This window comes from Urocampus carinirostris, chromosome 10 (assembly GCF_059441175.1).
Source record: "Urocampus carinirostris isolate Australia breed hairy pipefish chromosome 10, RoL_Ucar_1.0, whole genome shotgun sequence".
Lineage (NCBI taxonomy): Eukaryota > Metazoa > Chordata > Actinopteri > Syngnathiformes > Syngnathidae > Urocampus > Urocampus carinirostris.
Genome location: NC_142358.1, coordinates 9073764 through 9097512, shown reverse-complemented (window position 1 = coordinate 9097512; position 23749 = coordinate 9073764). Strand labels below are relative to the sequence as shown.

Genomic DNA, 23749 nt, shown 5'->3' with positions numbered 1-23749 from the left:
TATCGAACCTGCAATTTCTCCAACAGAACAAACTACAGCTAGTATTTTCAGTGGCTTGTTACATTGAAAATACATTTTTCAATTAAACTGAATTTTGAGGTAAGTCAGAGGAGTGCAAACAAATGGTGATCACAAGCAGTTACTCCTTGGAATATTATCGGGTTTAGGAATCAACTAAGGTGCCATTGGGAGACAAAGCATAAGCACATCTGCAGGTCTGGTCTACTGCCTCAGCTAGCCTAACAACTCATCTAAGCTACCCCTGCCTGTATCTCCATCCATCCATCCATCCATCCATCCATTATCTGCACCGCTTATCCTCAGTAGGGTCGCGGGGGTGCTGGAGCCCATCCCAGCTATCTTCAAGCAGTGGGCAGGGGACACCCTTAACTGGTTGCCAGCCAGTCGCAGGGCACACAGAGACAGACAACTCACTTGCTCATCCACACCTAGGGACAATTTGGACCAGCCAATTAACCTGACATGCATGTTTTTGGAATGTGGGAAGAAACCAGAGTGACCGGAGGAAACTCACGCAAACACGGGGAGAACATGCAAACTCCACACAGGAAGTTCGATTTCATGACCTCAGAACTGTGCCGCACACGCGCTGACCACTGCGCCGCCGTGCTGCCATTTATCCATTACCAGAAAACGGATGACGTGGAGTTACAACTTGTGGGAAACCACAACATTTGGGACAATTATATTTTAATCATCGTGGTGACCTGGCCCACTACAAGGACACCTGAATCTAGCGTGCAGTTAGCCAGACGATTGAAATGTCTTTCTTATACTGAAAGTAGGAGCCCTCCAATTTTGCTGTACTTTTTTGAAATGACAATAAAGACCATTCATTCAACTGCAATTCTGTGTTTGATGTTTCTTTATTTGTTACAGTGGTAAACTCTCAGTCAGTCAGGATGTCATCTCAAGCTGGGTTTGACGATTGGGGGGTTTTATGAAGGTGCAACGCTACTTCACGGATTTTTACTTCCCAAGGGTGAAGGGATTCTGGTCCCAATTAACTGCGATCACCAAGGGATTACTGTAAAATTGATTTCACCCGAGGGTGGCAGGCTATTGTCGGTAGGACATTGTTCCATTCAACCATGGGATCCTTGTAATGTTTTTTGCAATACATGTACAATCATCTTATGGACTGTATTTTTTGTATAAGAACGATGGTATACTAACTCAGTCTTTAAATTTGTGAACTCCTACAGCTATAGCCTGTAGTTCATTTAGCCCCGGAATATTCGGTGACGGAACCTTTGAAGGAATTGCTCATTTCCCAACCTTATTTTAGAAAGGCTACCTCCTTGCAAAATCTTCGCCACCATTCTTCTGCTTCGTTTTCAAGCCGTAAAGAATCGTTGACACCCCCCGCAAACAAGCGGTGTTTCGAAGAGCTAGAAGATGTACAGACCAAATCCGCAGAATCCTCGAACTTCGCGAGGCATACCAACAGCCATATGTCATTTGCTTTATCTACTTAACTGCAGCATTTTCTCAATCGATTGGGACAGACTCTGGAAGGTTATGAGCCACGATGGACACCGGCCTAAACTACTTAACCTAATCAAAGCCTACGATGCATGAACATGAAATAAATCCTTTGCTACAGAGAAAAGTCAAGCTTCTTTGACGCCCGTATCGGCGTTGGTCAAGGTTGCATCCTCTCTCCAGTCCTTTTTGACTACATAATTGACCGGATCCTCAAGAACAGCCTTGATGGGTTTGAGGGAGTGCAACAGATTGTTACACGTACACCACCGACATGGACTTCGCTAAAATTATGGCAGTCCTTGTTCATCGCCACAAAACTGGGCCTCGAAAAAATTTACAATATGTCAAAACAAGTAGGCATGAGGATAAACGCTGCAAAGACCAAAATCCTTTTTGCGAATATCCCCCTTGCCAATCGCCTGATCATCACTCTCAACAGATCCACCGTAGAAGAGGTCAATCAATTCAAGTACCTCAGGGCCATCTTAACCGCCACAGGACAGGCCAAAGAAGAGATCGTCATCCACATCAACCTAGCTAATCAGGCGTTCTGCCATCCAAATCTGTCTCTAGTCCCACAAAAAGATCAAACGAAGGACCAAATGTAGGATTTTCCAAGATCTCATTCACTCCATCCTACTCTAAGGGTGCAAAACATGGCCTCCCCGCAAGAAAGACATTCAACGCCTTATACTTTAAACATGTACTGCCTCAGATAGATCTTCAATATCCGGCTGATTGACCAAATCCCTAATGTCATCATCCGGGCTAGTTGAGAAACTTCTAGTCTTGAGGCAACCCCCTCAAAAGGAGGATACGGTGGTTTGGTCACTTCCTTCGCAATAAGAAATCTCCTGCCAGTAAGTTTACCCAGTCACTGGAATGAACTAAGAGGAGGACAAACATGGCAAGCTACGGTGAAATAATATATTGCGCGCGCCTCCGGACCCCAAGTCTAAGGCATCCATCGCTTGAATCGCGGATGGCTGGAGCTCGCCGAGGTCGCAGATGCTAATCGGCGAGGCTGGGTCACCCTCATTCAGGACATGGAGCTCTACCCACCCCGGGCTAATGTCGAATGAAGTACAAGTAAGTACATTCTCGCTACCTTAAATCAAACAAACACATGAAGGAAGAAAAAGATTATTTACAACAAAACCCACAAGCAATCCAGCGCAAGATACCAATGGTGGGAGAGGCGGGTTTTTTGTCAACAGTGTCGTACTTCCAGTAGAGAATCGTCTCCACCAAAATAACTTCAATTTTATAAGAAAATGCATCACCTTTACATCAAAGATAAGCTTATCAAAGCCTGTATTTCATTGTGGAAGGCCGTAAAATCACGAGGTATGTGCCCTTTCAATAATCAGTCCTCTGTATATGGATACAAGCACAGCCTTTCAGAAAAATGTGTGCAGTCAAGTACAGTAACGACACAATCTAGTGTGTGTTTTCCTCTCTGCATCAAATACATGATGTTTTCTTTTCCTTTCAGTGCCTCATTCCAGTTTGTAGTTTTCTTTTTAGGCTTTCAGCCTGCTCAAGCATAAACCTCATTTTGAGTTTTCAGCTTCAGGCCACTGTCACTGAAAAAGGATGTATTTTTTTTAATGTGAACTGGAATATATTGTCCTATTTGCTTGTCAAGCATTAAGAGTAGACTCACTCTCAAGTCCACTTTAGCCTCGAAAGAAAATTTGTTGAGATGCAAAAACCTTTTGCATGCTTTCAGATATTTGAATAATTAGGACATCTGTAGAAAATTTGTTCCGCCTTTGAGAAACACACAGAGTAGTCCCAGGGCGCCCTCTTTTGGTTAACATGTTAATTAGAAAAAAAAAAAAATATTTGCAATTTTTTTGTGAAAATCGGTGGCAGCACACACACCGACTTTCGAAAGCTCAATGCGAATCCTTTTTTGCTGTTGCTTTGGACAAGTATCAAAGTATCCGTAAGTATCAAAATTATGGTGATTACTTGACTGAAGATATAATCAGCTTAGTTTAGTGCACATGTTAAATTCATGGCCTCGGGGTACAAATTTGGCGCACCACATCATTTTGTGTGGCCCTTGAGACAATGCTGAGAGAAGCATAAGAGAAAAATGAACTGCAAACAATGAACTGCAGTTTATATATGTCCTCTGAATATCACCAAACCTAAGCGCAACACCCAAAGCTGTATTTGCTGACTATCATTAAACAACCAGAGAACATTGAGGAAAACCCATCCCAATGTTCCCTTAGTGGGGGATCTGGCTGAAAAGGTGTGAAAATCAAAGAATACTCACATGATTGGGCGGTAGTGACGATGATGTAAACAGGGAATAATAGTCAAAATAACAGAGTGGTACCAGAGTAAAAACAACAAACTGGCATCCTATGCAATCTCTGTGTCGAAAATAAAGAACTGAATAAATTTATCAGTAACAAAGATGTAGATGGAAATGCTCCAGATCTGGTCCAGGAAAGAACAGAACTGTAAATAATATGTATAATAACTCCAAAACAGATCCATGCTACATCAAATTCTGTCAGTTCAAGACATAGTGGGCCAGATCCGTTCTGCGGATTTAGGACGCTTTTTTGGGTAAATTTTTCCCATTTTTGGCCCAGGTACATTTTGTGATCCAGGGAGGCATTAAGCATATTATCTTGCTCTTGATATACTGAATTGTTTAAAACTTGGTTTCACGGGTGCAATATTGTACAGCGACATAAATAAAGGCCAAGTGAGGGGGGTATTTCAGTATTTTGCAGCTGGTAAGTGAATATTATGTGGTAATACAATCTGTTAGGATCTGGCATGCCATCTTAACGCAGAGGGTGTAAGGCAGGATATACAGTACCTGTGCCTAATCTCTCCTCATCTGATTGTGATTACCCAGACCCTTCATAAGGACTGGTCGGACAGCATACTGTGCCGGGCCATTATCTCCCTGTTTTCCAATTCCATCCTGGTCTTTGCTACTATGTAAGATTTGGTTTTTGTTTTTAGTCCGGAAATTTTTTTTTGTCTTTCGAACCATTTGTTTCTAACCTTTTTCCTTTTTTTTAGTTAAACATCATCCTTTTTTCAAGCACCCCAGCCTCTGTTTATGCTTCCCTGCATTTAGGTCCACGCCAAATCATAACACGGTCTTTAAAAAAAGAAAAAGAAACGTGTCTTAACATTTATGCCAAAGTAAATTTCTGAAGAGTTAATTTACAGTGGAGCTTGCCTGTGCCCCAATTCCCTCACATGAATAGGAATACAGGCACACTTTCAGCACTTCAGGGGTGATAATCACAAACGTACCGGTAGTAAATTCTCATCAAAAGCGGGATAATAGATACCGTGGGAAATGAGAAATGCTTCCTTGGCTGAAACATTGATCTCTCCAATTAAAATCCCAGAATCTGCTGTCCCAAAGGTCTCATTATACTCATGTAATCTGTATCACATAGAAACTGATCAACGCATTAATAGGGTCTTTTACTTGCTCTGAGCTCTGCTTCTATCCCCAATCTCAACCAGGGATGAGAGACTAAATCAGGTCTTGGAATTTAGACGTATTTTATCCTGAGCCCTTTTGACGTTAATTTATGCTCATTTGTATATCTTAACACCCATTTTATTCCCACGAGATTCTTAATAAACATTGCCTCCAAATGAAATACAAGATACACATTTAAGTGAAGACGAATAACTGTCTCAGTAATTTAAAAAGAAAATACCGTAAATTCCAACCTGAATAAAAGACGCAATTTTGTCTTTATACAATGTGGATTGATTAGAAAATCGTGCACATATACAGTATACTACAACGTCAGAAGAAAACATGAAAATGTGACAGTGCCAGGGCAACCATACTGTGAAGAATAGTGCCAGATTGCAACACAGATATGTTATTGTCCCGTCGTCATTGGTGATTTCCGCGGTAACCGACCAAATTGCATTCTCTGGTCATCATTCTTCAAGGATTGGAGGAAACTCCAGTGACGTGACAATGACTCAGATGATACAGAAAGATAACAGAAGCATTTCTGATCCTTTACTCCCACTTCAGTTCAATTTGGATGTATAAATTAAGGAATTCATGTGTGGGTGAAAATTTTGAAATATAGTGAGTGTGTAGTCAATATTTAATTAAGTACCATCAAACACTCCATTTTGCTCCCGTTATGTATTACAGTACAGACGCTTCCCTGCTTACGACCAGTCAACTTAGTAATAACGGTAGATATTAACATCTTTGGGGGATGTCGAAAAATATACGGATATTGCTGTGTGTTAGATTTTGCATTGTCCGAGTTCAGGAAAGTATTGTAGTGCTTCGTTTCACTGCTGCCGGCATGTGGCGCTGTGAGAGGTCACCCAACATCCACCCTTAAGAAGAAATCCGCTTCCTGCTCCTAGTTCGCGTATAAACATTCTATACTGTATCTCCAGCGTGCTAAGAAAATTTTTATTGTTTAATATCTCGTGCATCCATTTAATATGGTTGGTGTTAAGTGAAGAGAAGAAGCGAGCCGTTTCTTTTTAAATGAAAGTGGAATAAGAAAGCTTGATGTGTTTGAGAAAATGGTTAGATCGCTTTTTTTCTTCCACTTTCTACCACGGAGGAGGAAGTCGCCTAACTCTTGAAGCCCATCTTCCAAAAGTAAGTTACACTTGACTTTATTTATCTTTATAGAGAATATTATTTTATTCAATGCTTATTTTTCAGTACAAAACAATACAGGTTACTTGTACAAACCTTAAAAAAGTAGCGGCTTGTAGTCTAGAATTTACAGTATACACTTTAATTCAGGGATTTCAAACATGCAGCCCACAGGCTGGATCAAGCCGACCAAGAGATTGAATCTGCCCCGGGACAACCCTGAGAAAAGTGCAAGAGAAAAACGAGCTTCAGGTTGAAATATGATGTTGCCAAGCCAGGCACCACTCACAAAGACGATATAGTTGTATTTCTCTTTATCTCTCTTTCATTTACACCTCTGTCTTTCTCACTTATTCTCTTTCTACCCCCTCTCATTTTGTTTCTCACGGTATTTCTCTCTTTCTCACTCTTTTTCTCATTCCACCTTTCTCTTTCTCTCTTTGTCTTTCTTTCCCTCTCTTTCTCTGTGTCTCACTTCCTCTCTTTCTTTTTTTCTCTTTCTTAGTCAGTCTATTTCTCTCTTTCTTTATTCTGCCTTTCTCTCTCATTCTATTTATTTTTGTTCTCCCTCTCTCTTTTTATTTCTCTCTCTCTTTTTCTGTCTGTCTCTCTTTCCCTGACCTTATTTCAATCCATCTCTTTCTCTCTCACTCTTATTTTGAGATTGTTTATCTACAGTGTGGCTCCCAAGCTAAAATGAGATTGGTACCCCTGCAGACGATGATCTGTAAGGTTCTTCAAATTCAATCGCTCACAACACTGTTTTTGGGGTGGGGAACAAAAACCAAAGATGTACAGTGGCTTTTCCCCGAAGGATTATTCACAACTCGAGGAATGAATAAAGCGTCAACTCTAATCCATCAAACACTAAAGGACAACATGATGATTGCAAGACTAAAACAGACGTGATGTCACCACCTACAAGTCAAGTCTTCTTCACTCCAAGTGACACTAAAGTGAAAAGACATGCTTGGTCCACATTGATGTTGATGTCAGGCCATGGGGGTATTGCAAGAAAGTGGAGTAAATAAATCCAGGCTACCTGAAGAGTGCAACATTATCTAGTCTGGCTGGCACGCTTTTCCGTAATTGATTGCACGTTTGCCGAGCCAGGATGAAAATGAGAAGCTATGCCAAGCCAGCTGTAAATATTTGGGCAAAATGCATTTTTGGGAAGTGGTTAGCCAGCAAGGCCTTCTCTGCTGTCGTAAAAAGTATCTGAACCACGTGATATTAATTATATTTTGTCCATCAATACTTTTTAAAAAGTTCCAAATTGTCTGTCAGCTTCCTTTGATTGCTTCTCCCTGGTTGCGCTGTTTCCAGATGTGTATTTTCATATTCAAGCATTTAAACTACTGTATTACATTTCAGCCATTAGTTGTTGTCAGACTAAGAAATCTACTCTGAGGCCTTCACAAAAAAACCTGGAGTCCGTGTACCCTAACATCAGTGTTCAAAAAAGCTGGTTATTTCAGATTTCAAGTTGGTGTCAGAGTGCCCGGGTACCACACAACAATATTGATTTAGAATGTGTGAATGGGTAAGTGTGAAGCACATTGTTAAGCGCTTTGGGATGTCTTCATTGACTTGAAAAGCGCTATATAAATGCAGACCATTTACCATTTAAAGTGGCCTAGGCCTCACCCACAGGGTTTCATTAAAAAAAAAGAAGATTGTGTATTAGAATGAGGATGTGTGGAACACTCTAATTGAATCCATCTACTTGATATGATTTTATTTACAATAATCAATAACAAACATTCTACATAAACAAGTCAAATATCTAAACAAAGTATTAATAAACAATTTCCCTTTGTAAAGTTCCAAATGTGTTCCTCTTGCACATTTTTTCCTATTAGAGGTATGACCAAAAGTGCAGACTCATCCATTACTCTTTCAATTATCAACTTCAAACATGTGGATAGAAGAGACAAAAGGAAACACTGAGTTTCAAAGAGGTAAAACTGAACTGGCTACTTAGTGAACTCTCTCTTTTTTCCAATTTATCTCTTAAAATTTAAAAATAGACACTCCTTCTCTAAATTCACACGATCAGAAATATTGCTATACGCACGACAATAAATGTGAAAATAATTAGTGGATAAAAAATATGGAGACTGTGTGTTGGAATGATGCAATGACAACCACTCTGGTTGAATCCATCCACTGATATCATTTCGTTGGAAGTGACTCACGCCGTAAAGCACACCAGAAAATAGATACCGCACAAAGATTCCTACCCCGATAAGAACACACTGCAGCAATACTTTAAATTGTCTTTGGTTTTCCACCATGTAGCTAAATAGATTTAAAAAATAAAATTGTGTTCCATACTTTTCAAAATAAAATAAAGTTGTCCCGCTCCAATTAGGCTATCACACTTTCATGCAATGGACTTGAGGCCAAATTCAGCCAAGATAATCAACATATGCTGACTTAATTCCATACCTGTCAACCTGTACGGTTTTGCCGTACAAAGTACGTTTTTATGCATTTTAAGACGAGTACGACGTACACGGAAATCTGTACGGGAAAACGCAAATTTGTCAATGATGGGTACCACCTGGTAAACACCGACTATCACGAAACGGCAAATCAATCAAGTCTAACGAGTTCGCCGCGGAAGCCTCTATCTCTGTATCGGTTTTTTTTTTCGTTGCAAACGAAGCGAGCGGTTTGATGCTAATGTTCGCATGTGACTGCCGCCTGGGGATTTCCCATCATGCATCATTCCGAAAAAAAAATATGGTGTAAGATTATTTTGTATTTTGTAAGGGAAAATACGACAGTTTGTACGGGCATGGAGCCGCGGAGGTTGACAGGTATGAAAACGTAAACTTGTAGGCTATTCAGCCGTATTAAAATTATTGCAATATTTCAGTGGATTTGTAATGAATCCAGACATTTTTTTGCTTTTGTTTTTAATTACATTACAGAAAATAAAATTAAAAACGTAATCACGGTATTGTAATTTTTGGGGAGAAAGTTATGTATGTTTTCTGTTGAGTCCTGTTCAGTAGAGTGAATTTTAGACCGGCATTGATCCCGTGTGGCAATTATTGGTACTACAATACCATAAACGTCACAGATTATTGTAGATCAGTATGGGACCTCATTTTTTTGTGAAACACACTTTATTTTAAGACCTATTTTTTTAAACTAATAAAGGAAAGGTGAAATGGCTTTTACTTGAGAAAAGGGGTTTTGTTTTTTTAACTTTGTTGTACTAGGTGCTTTACATAACTTCATTAAATTTTAAGGCTCTCCCATACTTGCGAACTTGTTTTTTTTAAGTGCAACATATTGCTTGCATTCACACTGTAAAATGAATCGAGCATTACGTTTCCAAAAAACAAGATAGCTTACGTTTGCTTTAGATTGTCAAGTTCCATATTACGGACCCTGTTTCTCTTTGGGGGTTTTTTCTCTCTCCCTCCTTTTTCTTTCTGGCTTACCTTATTTGGCCACTCAGTTCCGTGTTCAATTTCCGTCCTCACAGCCGCGGTCAATTGTCTTGATTACTCCACGAGTTTTTCCTCCTATCACAACTCCTCTTATTCTCTTTATTAGTACTGCATCTCCTTATTTCCTTGCTAGTTCGTTATTTACAACGTCATGTCCCAAACACCCTCGTCTCGGCACCTTGTTCTTCCAGTGTACCGAATCATTTCCTGCCCTTCTGGATCACAAGTACCGCCTGATGAACTCTAGGAGAGTCGCCTTGGATTTCCTAGAACCGACCCAACGCCTGCCTCTTGGATTACGATTGGTGCCACCATTGTTCGAAATATTTGCTTTGCTACCCGACTTTCTGTTTACCGAAACCTGGCTGAATAAAAGACCAACATGAACTGTACTAATCTGTGTTTCTACACTGTAGTTTCACACTACCCCAAGTCCGTTTCTTACACATTCATGTTTTTTGAGGGGTAGAATAACACATGCAACACATTAACTTAAGGCATCATTGCTCAGATGTTGATATAAATTGAATATTCTATAATCTTGTAGAACATTTAGAAATTCTACACTGAATATGTGCAGTTCAAGTTTGATGTCTCCTCAAACGAGTTGCAACAATAGTGCATACAGAGTTTGTACAGCCTTTTCATTGCCACAATCGAGCACTTTTTAAGGAATTTCTAAGTTCTTTAGGACCGATAAAATAATCTGGTGTGAATCTTGTATTTTGCAGATCTAGAACTATAGCTGCGATTTGTAATTGTGCATAGCATACACAAAGACAGAAGATTTTAGATCTTGAGTAAACCGCAAATATATTTGTGGATCTGAACAATACGTGGGTAAATATTTGAGGAAATGTGTCCCCGTATGGTTCCTGGGTAAAATGATGGTGATATGTGGGTAAAATTTTCAGTTGCAGGAAGTTCTTCCCATCACAATTTACCACTGGGAAACACTACATTTATTTTTTGCATGGCCTATAATTGATATGTAATCCTTGCACTACAACACATTTCACATTGCCCTGTTTAGATGAAGCATGCATTTTTCCTCTTGGACACCTTTCCTCGTAGAGGGCGATGACGCTTCATAGAACAATGCCTTACAAACTAGTGCCAGCTGCAGTACATCACGAGGGAAGAAGAAATGGAATGTCAAAGCGGAGCCACCAATGAGCAGTGCCAGCGTAACTCTAAGCACACTTGTTAAGAAACATGGGAGCAATTTCAAGCATTTACAAGCACTTCAGCCAAAATTCAAGCACTTTTCAATCGCCAAAAACAATAAAATTCAAGCAATTTCAAAGATTTCAAGCACCCGTACGAACCCTGATTATTAAATTAAAAACAACTCCAATATCATTCGATGTATACTAAACGCAACTCAAAATGTTATTTCCGTTGCCGCTTTACAAACGAGAAAAATAAACTGATTTAGGTTGCAGAAACGGCGGCACGGTGGGTGAGTGGTTAGCATGTCCGCAACTGAGGTCATGGGTTCAAATCCAGATGCCAGCCTTCCTGCGCGGAGTTTGCATGTTCTCGCCGTGCTTGCGTGGGTTTCATCCGGTCACCCTGGTTTCTTCCCACATTCCAAAAACATGCATGTCAGGTTAAATGGCCGGTCCAAATTCTCCCTAGGTTTGAATGAGCGAGTGAGTTGTCCGTCTCTGTGTACCCTGAGACTGGCTGGAGACCAGTTCAGGATGTCTCCTGCCCACTGCCTGATTATAGCTGGGATGGGCTCCAGGACCCTCCTAAGACCCTACTGAGGATAAGCTGTGCAGATAATGAATGGATGGATAAGGAAACATTTTCACTCACTCTTCTGCATAACATCAATATTTACTTGTTTCTTGAAGATAAATGTGTGTTATTCTCCTCAGAATGGTTCATCTTAATATCAGGTAATATCTCACAGCTGGTGATGATGTCAATCTTCTCAGAAACTGCTTTCAAGTCATCCAAAATCAGCCGGATGCTGTGGGAAGTGTTGATTATGGTGCTCTGCGACGTGTTGAGCTGTGCCGTTGCATTGCGCACCTTTGACAAAAAACAAGATATTTACAAAGAAAGAAATATCAAGACTTTTTTTCCTACTGTGATCCAGGTGTTATATTATTAGTGCAGTAGTGGGCCGTCAGGGCCACCTTGCCTTCTCTTTTGGTCTGAAAAATATCCGAATCATGTGTTTATTACTTTTTGTCCAAAAAGACGTATTAAAAAATTCCAAATCGTCTATCGGCTTTCTTTCACTGCTTTTCTCGTAGTGGCGCTGCTTCCAGATGTGTGCTTTCACATTTAAGCATTTCACCAATAACAATTCAGCTGTTAATTGTTGCCGGGTTCAGAAATCTACTCGGAGGCTGTCACAATCAGCATAGACATAAAATAAGTGACGGTAAAGCTGTTTATTTAACCAATCTGATTCAGTGTTTGCAAGTGAACGCCAATCCCTCTGTCCAATGACACGGTGGCTAGACGTATAAATTCATTCATTTAATATTGTACTCCAGAGTTAGTGTTTGTGAGTTAAAAAATATATAGTTTGAGGATTTATTTTGATTTTTGAATTTCAGATTTAAATATTTGATTTTACATTTAATAAATCAATTATTTGTTATCAAGATACAGTGTTATGCAGGTGTACAATTTTATGGATAAGGTATAGTATTAAGCTGCGTGTTGGAGGTAGTGGGTTAGGGGGGATCTTGGGGAGGGGCACGAGATGTTTTTGTCTTTCCGGGGGGTTGGTGGGTATGTCAGGACAGAAAATATTTGAGAAGCACTTAGTATAATGTTTTTATAGGGTGTCTTACTAGTGAGATCAGAGTGGTGCTATTTTGGTTATCTTAAAGCAGGGGTAGGAAAACATTTTGAGTTGCGGGCCGCATTGGGTTAAAATGGTTAAGGGGCCAGGCCAGAAGGAAACTTTATTTTATGTTTGTTTATAAATAGATTGATTTCATCAAATTGGTTTTGAAACACACCAAATTAAAGCAACATAACATTACAACTCTGTTCTAAGCACTAGATCTGGTGATAAGCAGTGCGAAAAAATATAAATAAGATGAATTAAGTATAAAAAGGCAAATAATGAAAAATATTGTTAGCCATTTGAATGTTGGTTGAACACAGTATCCAAAAATGCTTCAAAGAAAAAAAATATTTATGGGGAGCATACAAAAAGGTACACTGGGGACAAGAGTTGCAACAAAACAATACTCTTTTTTAATAGAAGTACTTAATTTACCATAATATATGCAAGTAAAATTTCACCATTTTTGTTAGGCTGGCTGGAATAAAAAGGGAATTATGTGGCTGTAGTTTGCCCACCATTACCTTAAAGGGACATTGAGTAATATTTAGCCACTAGATTTTACTGTATTGTGTAGTAAAACTGAAAACAAGTGCTACAAAGCAGAAGGAAGAATATGAAATGCAGTGACTTAAAGAGACGAAACAGCACAATTAGAACATTTTTTTCCCCAGCCTTTCTCAATGTGTTTTTTTTGGGGGGGGGACCTGTAGCAGCAAGATGGCAGAAAATCATATCAGCTCCTCACACGAGAGCGTCATGTTATATAAATTAAATACAAATTTGAAGGTGGGTTGCATAGTTTGAGGTATCCTTAAAAGTTTTATATTCAATATATTCTCTATTTAGTATGTATAAACAATGCCCAACTGAGTTTAAAGAGCCTTTTTATATATTTTTTCACTGCGCCTATTTGCTTTTATTTTACTTTTAGCATCTGTGTTCCGGCCACGTAGCGCATTACACTGAAGGGAAAGAGGCACAGGGTTGAGGGGGACAGAGTTATATTACGCGTGTGGTTTTGGTTTTCTTTAATTGTAGGATGAAAAGAGCGAACGTAAGAAAATGACTCTTTCAAATAAAACCGCTAAAAAGATTAAATAGGAAAAATGTATTCAAGCGCATCTCAGAATTTGAAATACTTGCACAAGCAACAAAAGTGGCTGCAATGATTATTTCAGACAGAAGACGGTATTAGCAATTTCAATATTTTGAATTTACATACACCACCTTTAGAAAATGCATGTTTATAAGATAGTTCATGTATTTTGGCTTAATATCGTAATCACTATTGTTTTTTAAATGAGTGAAGTTTTTTGTTTACCACGAGGGGGCACTATATAATACACATTTCCCCTTTAACAACATCAAATATGCCAAACAAGGAAACAAAAGGGGCATACTGACATACATTGTCAAGAAGACATTTCAAATATGTCAAACCTTAACCAATTGTTATTTTAGAAAAGATAGATTTTGAGGAAGCTCATTGTGTTGTGTGCTACAGGAAATTTCAAATAAAACAGTTTAGTGAATTTCTGTGCAGTACCTCTTTGCTGGCACTGCAATAAACGTTTCGCAACATCTGCCCCACATCAGAATAAAGGCGGCTGTTCGACTCCTGCAACTTTTGCTGCAGTAATGTATCACCTGAAAATATAACAAAGCAGCGTACATCAGTGAAGAACTCTTAAAGTAATATGCATTGGTCCAAATTAATCTTACACCTAGAATACATAATCTGGTAAAATTGTGACAGTACACATGATGACATTTGTTATTACTTGTAAGAGAGCACTAGTTAGTTATTGCTCACCAAAATGCTTGTGGACAGGGCTTGGTTTATCTTCTACAACTGACTCTATGTCAGGATGATCTCTCAGTACAATAAGCGGAGGCAGATCTCTATTGAGTATTTTAGCACTTTTGAGACTCAATGCAGAACCACGTTGCGCCGACTTCACCTCTTCCTCGCTGTCCGTTTCAGAAGCTTCCCCTTGAACCTGCTGAGATTAGCAAGATCTAATAATAATAATAATTTAATAATAATTTCCTTTGTATTGTCATTCTTTTGTAAGAACGAAATGTCGATACACCTGACCCGTTGTAGCGAGCCGATGCAGCCGCAGCCAACAGAGGGCGCCGCCATTTTACCAATGTTATAAGTCTTAGGCATGACTCGGCCGAGGCGCGAAGAGGAGTTGTAGAAGTTTTTGTTTGCATATACATACCTGTCAACCTGTACATTTTTAGCATACAAAGTACGTTTATTATGCATTTTAAGACGTGTACGGCGTACAAGAAAATCTGTACGGAAAAACGCAAATTTGTCAATTATGGGTACCATCCGGTATACACCGACTATGACGAAACGGCAAATCAATCAAGTCAAACGAGTTCGTTGCTATTTCTGTATCGGTTTTTTTTTCCGTCGCAAACAAAGCGAGCGGTTTGATGCTACTGTGCGCATGCGTCTGCAGCCTCAGATTTCATATGGTAGTTATGTAGTGAAAGGAAGTCCGTCTCTTTTTAGAGAACCGGCTTTTTCGGCTCAACTCATTAAAGAGAGCCAACTCTCAAACGGCTCACTTGCTTTGATGCATTATATTACGAATTATTATGTTGTATAAAGAAGTTAAGAAAAAGAGGTAGTATAAAAGGAGAAAATGAAAAAAGACAGATTTGTGGTGATCGCTTTAATAAGTATATTACCAACAATAATTTAATGCAGAAAATGAATCAATAATTTGAAAAAGAAAATGTATTATTCTACTTAATTATATTTGCATGTTTTTTTCCTTCTACGGTGAAGGTCCAAGCTACTTAATTTTTGAACCTTTTTTATAATAAACCACATTCATGTCGAGCAACTCAGTATCTCACAACAAAATGTTAATTAACAATATATATGATATACCGAAACACATGTACAATATAACATGTTAAACAACATAAATAAACACGTTTGAAGAAAAAAATACGGTGTAAGATTATTTTGTATTCTGTATGGGAAAATACAACATTTTGTAAGGGCATGGAGCCGTGGAGGTTGACAAGTATGCATATAAGTCGAAGCCACTACCTTGGCTCCCATAATTGCTGTTTGTGGGGTTGAAGTGATGTAAACCTCATCGTCGGAGTCTGTTTCGGACGCTTCGCCCTGCACCACAATAGGGTACCTGCTGGACATGACCACTGACTAAACACACTGGGGGAGATAAACAGAAACTTAGCACATAATATCTTCTGCAGTTAGATCTGGATAACAAAGACTGACACGTGGTCATGTATTGTAAATTAAGTCTTAATACAATAAAATCAATTACGTAGACGGTCGAACAAACCTCAGATTGTAGACATTCGATTAAAATATATGTTCGATCACATGAGTAGACAGGAAAGAGTTTGTTAAGAGAATCCAATCAAAACGCACTATTAATGTCACGTGAAAATAACAGTCCAATCAGGTGGAACAATGTCAGTTGCTGAAAAGGGGTATGCTTCATATAAACAATGATATGGTTGGGTTGTGATTATTTTCCTCTTTTTGGCTATCTTTTATTTTTCTGAGATTAAAACTGTCCCTTTAACCATTTTATTTAGTATTTTGGAAATAATTTCATATTTTGTCATTTTAAATAGGATTTCTTTGGAATATTCAATTCTAAATTTTCTTTGCGGAGTGCCCAGGTACTCAATTGCAACTGTATCCCGGAAGTCTCAGTGTTTACTTTCGTAGTTGCATTTCGTTGCTTCGATCGCTTTAATATTTTGTTCCATTCGCGTTGCTTTACGTTTCGATTTGCGGATCTCAGTAAATTGAAATATACCCCGTTTTGATCCGTGTCGTATTCAGGTAAAGTGATCTTAAAACTGTGCTCGGAAAAAAGCTTCCCAGGGCTTTTGATAACACTGGCTCAAGCTAACTTTACAGTTCTTGTTTTTGCGTCCATGGATGATTTAAGACTCGACAATTGACACGTTTGTCGGGATTTGTACTAATCTCTCTTGTATTTGTAATTATACAGTGATCAGAAATGGCTGACGATGCTCTGTTTGAGTTTCTTCATATGGAGATCGTGGCGCACGTTTACAGGGATTCGAAGCCCAACAAAGGAGACGCTGACAATAAGGTTTTTCTATGCTTATTTTGTTTGGTAAATGTGGGAGATTTGATAGTATTGTTAAAACCACTTGATGTCGTTTTAGTATGTAGTGCAGGGGTCCCCAAACTTGTTCCTGTGAGAGAACCTAAATGTAAAAATGTGTTGTTTTGCTGAAAGCCTAAATTAAATAACCCCCCTGGGTTTAAAAAAATAAAGCCAGACGATGGACAATTTATGAAATTAATATTAATTCTTCACAAAAAAGTCCATGGAACAAATTTGATCTTGTGCCGTGCACAGTTTAAACAGGTCCAACTTCATGGACTTGTGAAAAGGCAGTAGATTTTATCACATTAAGTCAAGTCATTTTTATTTGTATAGCCCTTAATCACAGAGTCCCAAAGAGCTGTACAGGTTATTGTAAACCACAGACTATTATTACACCATCCCCTGGTCTAAAACCTACACAAAGGCTGGGAAAAACTCAAAAACCTCAACTTGAGGAAAATGAAGAAACCTTGAGAAGAGACCGCACATGTGGTAATCCCCCTTCCAGGATGACCAGGCTGCAATGGATGTTGCAATAACAAATAATACCCAGATATTGTCAACAAAAAACATATGTTATTCATATGCTATAGAGTAGAAGTGTGTTTTAAGCTTAGATTTAAACATTTCCACTGAGGTTGCAGATCGGATCTCAGGTGGAAGAGCATTCCACAGCACCGGTGCCCGGATGGAGAACGCACTCGAACCTGCAGAAATCTTACTGTTTTTCGTCACTTAACCAGAGACGAATGTTAATTTCGTTTTGTGTTTCACATGTTACATTGACAATAAATTCTACTCCATTATTTTATTCTAAGATGTGAAACTGAAATGAATTGTCAATGTATCATGTGAAATGCTCAACAAAGTTAACATTTGCCTCTAGTAGCTTGACTAAAGATAGTGTGGTGAGGAGATAAAACCCAATGCCTTTTCAAATGGCATTGATGACACTGGCAGTCCAGTGATAAGAGTCTGGTGCCTTCACCGCTTCAACCCTGGTTTGAATCCTGTTACAACCTAAAACCCAGACTTTGGTTTGTTTATAGGTTTGAGTTATTTTCCGGTTTTATTTTATTGTTCAGGAGGCCAAACCACACGTGGAGGTAGGCTGTAGTTTCGGACTAATACACAAGTGCTACAAAGCACACGGAAGAATACAGACTACAGAGACTCAGGGTGACCAAACCGCATAATTTTTCTTCCAAATGCTGAGATAAGCACAGCAGAAAAATGAGTGTCAAACAATGATTTGAACCTTTAGGTTTGTTCACTGGATGTTGCCAAAGCCAGGGGCCACTCACGTGCCCGCTCTTGCTGTATTTCCCGACTATCATTAATCAACTAGAGGACATTGAGGAAACCCATCCTGCTGTTATTTTACGTAGAATAAAATTCAGAGATGCACTGTTTAAGGCAATTTAAAAGTACAAAATAGCCCCAAGTTGTCTTTGCAGGAGTATGAAGTAGCATTTTAGCTCCCTTCTTTTAACAAATGCACAGTTGACAAACATTACAACAGATGAAATCTTAGTGAAGGAAAAACAAAAACTCAATAATCATTTTAGAATCAAAGCTTTCCTCCCTGAATCATAATTTAATCGTTCGCTTCCAAAAAGACCCCCAGCCCTCCAGCTGAGGCACACCTTTTACACCATTAATTTTCTAGTCAAGCCTCTGAGAGATTGTTTTTTTCTTTTATGAGGCCCCCGTGCTAAAAGGAGTTTGATACCCCTGGTTTAGCCAATCAGAATGGAGAACACAATACACGATGAAAATTCATAAAGGAACAAAACCGTGAAAATAGACCGTGTCATTGTGACAAATGTCTGAATATGATAGTTCAAGTATTTTTTTATTTGTATTCCACTCAATATTGTTTTTATTTTATGATTTACATTGTTTTGCTTTTTTACCACCGGGACACTCAATTTCTCGTTTAGCCACTTGTATCACAATGTACATTTTACCTTTCTATTCAGGACAGGGCCTCTCGTGTTTCTATTTTGGAGGCGATGGGCTGCAGGGTGGGACAAGGACTCATTGAGAGGTAAATAATTGCTCTACTACAGTATATACTTGAGTAATACAAGGTCTTCCAAAAGTCTTGCGCACATTTTGACATTGAATATCTCGGAAACTATTAATGATATAAAAACGCATCTGATAAATACATAAAGCTTGGCCAGGACATTAGATTGTGATCATTCTGCCCAGAAACTGTTCAGAAACTGTCGAACCCTAAGGCTCCAGTGAAGATTACCTTTTTAGACTCTTTCTCACTCAATTTACCCCTTAACTAGTTTTCCAGAACGTCGAGGTACATCTCACCATTGACTGTTGCTCTTTTAAAGATGAATGGTCTGTAGGCAACTGTCTTTGTCATAGCACAAAATGCGGTCTTCTTGGGTAAATCTTGCTGATGCTCAAGAAGTTCATGTGAGTACCTGAGTACTCAGTATATGTGAGTGCTATGCTTGTTATCTTTGCCATTTAAATGGAAAGTCGCCTCGTTGACTAAGACAAGCCGGTCCTCAAATCTGTCATCTTCCATTTTCTGTCGCATTGCAATGCAAAAGTCACAACGAGCTGGTTTATCAGTGTCCTTCAACTGTTGTACTAACTTGTTGTAGGGCACTGAAGTTTCCGACTGGCTCTTCTGATTGATTTACGGGGGCTCAGCTGGAAATCAATTCAAATTTGGTTAATCACATTTTCTGAAGTTAAGGGATGTCCGTTCTTTTATCTGGGCACAAGCACCAATCTTTATTAATTTACAATGTCATCTCACTATGGAATTCCTCTCTGGTTTTCTGAGAAATGTACGTTGAACAACAGTTCATGATTCAGTTTTGGGAAGTTAAAGCACACAAAATGCTGTTTCTGGTTAAATGATCGCCATTAATGGCTCTGAAAGCAATATAATAATCAATAGCCTTACAACATAATGGTTAATTCACTACCATTTATAGTTAAGGAGATATGGGGACTTCCAATGTGCCCAAGACTTTTGAAACAACCTGTATAATACAGTCCATGTTAATATATTGTTCCTTGACCTGTCAAGGTTAACCAGGGACTCTCCCTGCTTCAAGGATGAATTGGACATCATGAAATTTATTTGTAAAGACTTCTGGACAAAAGTCTTTAGGAGACAGGTGGACAACCTCAGAACCAACCACCAGGTGAAAATAAATTCCAACTGTTGCTCTGAGACATCACATCACACTAATGTCTCTTTATCTTTCTTTAGGGCACCTATGTATTGCAAGACAACAAATTTAATTTGCTGACACAACTGTCTAATGGTAAACAATACCTGGAACAAGCACCAAAGGTCAGGGCACATATTGTGTGAGAAGGTTTTTCTTGTTAAATAGTGCTATTGTTTCTAATTTGAGTATAATTTTCCCCGGCCAGTATCTCGCCTTTTCATGCGGTGTGGTGAGAGGTGCGTTGTCGAGTCTTGGTCTGGAAAGCGTTGTTACAGCTGAAGTTTCTGTCATGCCCTCATGTAAGTACCAACAGACTTTTTGCACAATAGGGGTAGTACAGTAATCCCTTGTCTTTCCCGTGGGTTGCGTTCCAAAACAGTCCTGTGATAGTCAAAACCCACAAAGTATAGCCATTTTTTTAATCAGATGTCAGTAACATGTAATATATATGACTGTACAAAATAACAACTACATATGTTATCAATTAAAAACTCAAAATTATAGTTGAATGAATGTTCTTTATTTTCGGTATGTAACAGTGTTACAGAATTTGAATTGTTTTCCTTTCAGTGTAAGAAAGCTATGTAGAGAGAAGCCGGCTAGCTGCGCGTAGCATCAGGGAGTCTCGGGTCGAGCCTGGTCTCAGTGATAATTAAAATGAAGGAGTCACAATTGTAGCTGTTTTCTACGAGCTGTAGCACCCGGTGATGATCGGCATTTTGTTGCGCTCATCTGAATTTCCTCAGTGTCCAATTGAATTGATGAATTTCTTTTCGATGTAACGAGCCACTAAAATACTGGCTGTCCCCGTGCTTCTTAGTTTATTTTGGGCGGACCTATTGCCTTGTGTGCCCGCCCTGCTCTTTGACTGACAACATTTACCAACCTATTACAGTCGCGCACGGAGAGATTCACACCCACCCAACACACACGCACAGAGACCACAGCAACCTACGCCCTTGATTGCATTTGCTGTGTGTTGTTTATTGCAAAACACAATACAAAAGTAAAATCCGGGAAGTATTGAATCTGCTAAAAGTAATCTGCAATACAGTGAGGGATTTGTGTATACTAGAACGTCTAATTCTGAGTTCAGTGTATTTATTCAGTGCTTCTCAACTCTTCTGACTTCAAGACCCACCATCTCACTGGAATTACAAGCTGCGACTCAAATCAAAAACTCCTACTTCTTTTTTGGATGAAATGAAAAGGTTGTGCAGTATAAACCAGCGATAGTAGAATATATTCACAATTTTTACAAAAAACAAATGACAAGCAAATCCAAAATGACTTCAAGTAAAAATATTCCCTTTAAAGGGTCACTTTGTGTTATTAAATGACTGCAAGCAGTAAAAAAAACCTGATTCAATAAAAGAAAACCAATATCGATTTAAGTAATAAGCAAAAATACATGTAATACATATCAAATGCATTTTTTTTAAATACTTGTATGTCAGGAAATTTGCATCACCATAACTGTCAGCCATCTTGCTGCTATACGTGTTTGATAAAAGACAAAAAGATTTTGAAGGTTTGGCAAAAAATTGAGAAGAACTATGGTACAGTTTGGTCACCTTGAGTTGTCAGCCATCTTGCTGCTATGTGTACTCAAAAAGCCCCAAACCGATGTGGTTTTTATGTTGAAAAAGTTGCAGAGCAGCGTCAGATTTTTCCTGGTATGAATGAAAACTCAATGTTTAAAAAATGTGATTGCCTTCATTACTTGAATTAATACTGGAAGCTGTATAAAATGACATTATGAATCAGAAAAAAATGGTGCAGTGGTCCCTTTGAGTGTCCAGTCTGTCGTCATCCTTTTGCTTTTATAGCACTTCGGTTGCAGTATACAATGCAGCGACATCAAGTGTTACAATTACACAGTGTCTCTTTAAGATAAGTCTTTTATTTATGAATATTTTACATATAAGATAATTCCATGGTTTTTTAATCTTCTACAATGACAAAATTTCACTTTACAGACAAAATATTTCAATTTCCATCGTGACAATGATGACAAATATCTCTAACTTCTTTACAAGCTCCCTTGTGTATTTCAATACGGTAATCCCTTGTTTTTGCGGGGGTTTTATTCCCAAAATATTCAAAGCATTATATAATCCTTATAAGAAAGAAAATACATATTGTATCTATCTATATTTTTTTGAAAATGTTAGGAATGTGTCCATTTTTGTCCCACAGAAACCATACATTTTTCCATGATCTAACATTTAGAACAAGTACCTAGAAGCCACTCAGGAGCGCTAAAGACCCGCATGTGGTTCTAAAACAAGTTTAGTGGCTCAAGAAGTCCAACTTTGTAAGCGACAGAAGGCAGGTTTCTCTGCCTTTTGGTGCTTTTGTCAGTCCAGAGCGTTTAGTTGACATGAATTATTTCAAGAAACTTGGTAAAGGAAAAAAATTTGCGCACATAAAATTTGAGTTCGATAAGATGCCTGACGTACGTGTACAACTTAGACCGCAACGTCATTGCCGCGCGGGCAGGCAAGCATAAAAGGAGCGGGGCAACTGGATAGCCAATCAGAATCTGAAACACATTGCATGAAGAAAATCCACAAAGTAGCAAACCCACGATAAGTTTACGGCGATACAGAAAGGGATTACTGTGCAACAAGACTTTAAGGATGGAAAGTGATGTATGGTCCTCTGATTCCTAAGAAATGATTACCTACCTACCTACTATGTTCACTCTGCAGGCAAGTTTCAAGTGGTCATCCAGAAATTATGACAGCGTTGCTCCCGATTTCAAGCGCCTCGTCCCACATGTCAGGTTCTGATGTTACCAAAAAGTAAAGTAGCTGCCTTTTTTGTCCCTAATAACGTCAGCAAAAGAGAGAATCTGTTAGGGTTCCTAAGACATATTGTGCTGTCTGGTGTAAGTTAACAAAATGGTGCTTGCTAGCTTTTACTGGTAGACTTCAGATATGGATGCAGCATTTAACTTGCCGAGGTGTTTATATGTAAGGAAAGTACATTTCTTTATCTATTGTATGGAAATAAGTAGAACTAAGCTCTGATGGACAACCAGGAGTATTTCTGGCCGATCTAGTGTCGTTTTTTTTTTTCCAATGCTTGTGCCACTTAAAATTATTTGAAAGTGAATAATAAAATGAATGAATTTAAAAAATTCAATGCATCCTGACTTATGTTTGTCTCTCCCTCAAACTGTTTTTACATGCTGACTAAGTGTTACTTAAGCTAGATCAGGGATCTGGAACGTGTGTCTCACGAGCTGTTTATGGCTCTTTTCATGCATACATGTGGCTCTGAGATAAAATAGAAACTGCACAAATACTTAACATATTGTTACTTTCAGAGCTGCTTGTCACACATACACAGCCAGATGAAATCTGGCTGCATACGGGTTTAGTCCAGTATATATAGGACATAGTTTAACTACAGTTCACAGCCAAGGTGTCACACCAACAGACCTCGTTTTGGCTATAAATTGCTAAATAATCATTTTTATGGAAGCTCGTAAAACCATAAATGTTCATTATTTAGACACCTTATGATAAAAGACCACAAATATATCTTAACAAACCCTTGCAAAAGCACCTAAAACTATTTGATTTGGGTGAGTGGTAGGAATGGGCGGAGCTCAACGCAGAACAGGACACGCGTACTCCTCCCCGCCCAGCGCGATCTGCACTGAAGGTAAATATGTTGGTATTCTCGTTTACAGTATTTTGTGACATTTTTACAAAAGAACTTTGCTCGCACCTTGTTTAGAAGCCATTATTTAGGACAAGTATGAGCCTTAACACTTGAGTTACTGCGGAAGGGAAAGAAATTGTTAGTGGTATATTTACATGAGACACAGGCTCTGGAATTATTTTTATTTTTTTTATAGGTTTTGTCAAATCAGCAGATGTCACAAAGTGAATTAAAATGTGCTGAAGAATTAGCTTTTGTCTGGAGAGCGG

The 23749-nt window shown here is 38.8% G+C and overlaps 2 protein-coding genes across 6 annotated transcripts; one reads left to right on the top strand and one right to left on the bottom strand.

Moving 5' to 3' along the window:
* Window positions 1-10557: 10557 nt before the first annotated feature.
* bloc1s3 (biogenesis of lysosomal organelles complex 1 subunit 3) lies at window positions 10558-15832 on the bottom strand. Of its 4 annotated transcripts, none has more exons than XM_088345555.1 (6): window positions 15781-15832; window positions 15519-15644; window positions 14253-14442; window positions 13986-14086; window positions 11468-11661; window positions 10558-11397 (listed from the first exon to the last, which is right to left on the bottom strand). In XM_088345555.1, the coding sequence occupies exons 2-6, from the start codon at window positions 15624-15626 to the stop codon at window positions 11376-11378; spliced, it is 615 nt and encodes a 204-aa protein (XP_088201681.1). In that variant the 5' UTR covers window positions 15627-15644; window positions 15781-15832; the 3' UTR covers window positions 10558-11375. The 4 variants fall into 4 exon arrangements, with proteins under 4 accessions (XP_088201681.1, XP_088201682.1, XP_088201683.1 ...); XM_088345556.1 differs by having other exon boundaries at window positions 14253-14439; XM_088345557.1 differs by having other exon boundaries at window positions 10558-11661.
* Window positions 15833-15932: 100 nt separating this feature from the next.
* trappc6bl (trafficking protein particle complex subunit 6B, like) lies at window positions 15933-22959 on the top strand. 2 transcript variants are annotated; one of them, XM_088345561.1, is made up of 7 exons: window positions 15933-16126; window positions 16465-16569; window positions 18573-18640; window positions 19658-19775; window positions 19844-19927; window positions 20011-20104; window positions 22520-22959. In XM_088345561.1, exons 2-7 carry the CDS (start codon window positions 16474-16476, stop codon window positions 22549-22551), a joined length of 492 nt encoding a protein of 163 aa, XP_088201687.1. In that variant the 5' UTR covers window positions 15933-16126; window positions 16465-16473; the 3' UTR covers window positions 22552-22959. The 2 variants fall into 2 exon arrangements, with proteins under 2 accessions (XP_088201687.1, XP_088201686.1); XM_088345560.1 differs by lacking the exon at window positions 15933-16126 and adding an exon at window positions 16133-16292.
* Window positions 22960-23749: the final 790 nt, after the last annotated feature.

Excerpts from the sequence above, each read along its gene's own strand:
- bloc1s3 (XM_088345555.1), bottom strand. The coding sequence starts at position 15,626 with ATGTCCAGCAGGTACCCTATTGTGGTGCAGGGCGAAGCGTCCGAAACA. Across the intron at positions 14,443-15,518 it reads CAGCAATTATGGGAGCCAAG|CAGGTTCAAGGGGAAGCTTC; the intron begins GTAGTGGCTTCG and ends TGCTAATCTCAG. Across the intron at positions 14,087-14,252 it reads CCCTGTCCACAAGCATTTTG|GTGATACATTACTGCAGCAA; the intron begins GTGAGCAATAAC and ends TTATATTTTCAG.
- trappc6bl (XM_088345561.1), top strand. The coding sequence starts at position 16,474 with ATGGCTGACGATGCTCTGTTTGAGTTTCTTCATATGGAGATCGTGGCG. Across the intron at positions 16,570-18,572 it reads AAGGAGACGCTGACAATAAG|GACAGGGCCTCTCGTGTTTC; the intron begins GTTTTTCTATGC and ends CTTTCTATTCAG. Across the intron at positions 20,105-22,519 it reads AGTTTCTGTCATGCCCTCAT|GCAAGTTTCAAGTGGTCATC; the intron begins GTAAGTACCAAC and ends TTCACTCTGCAG.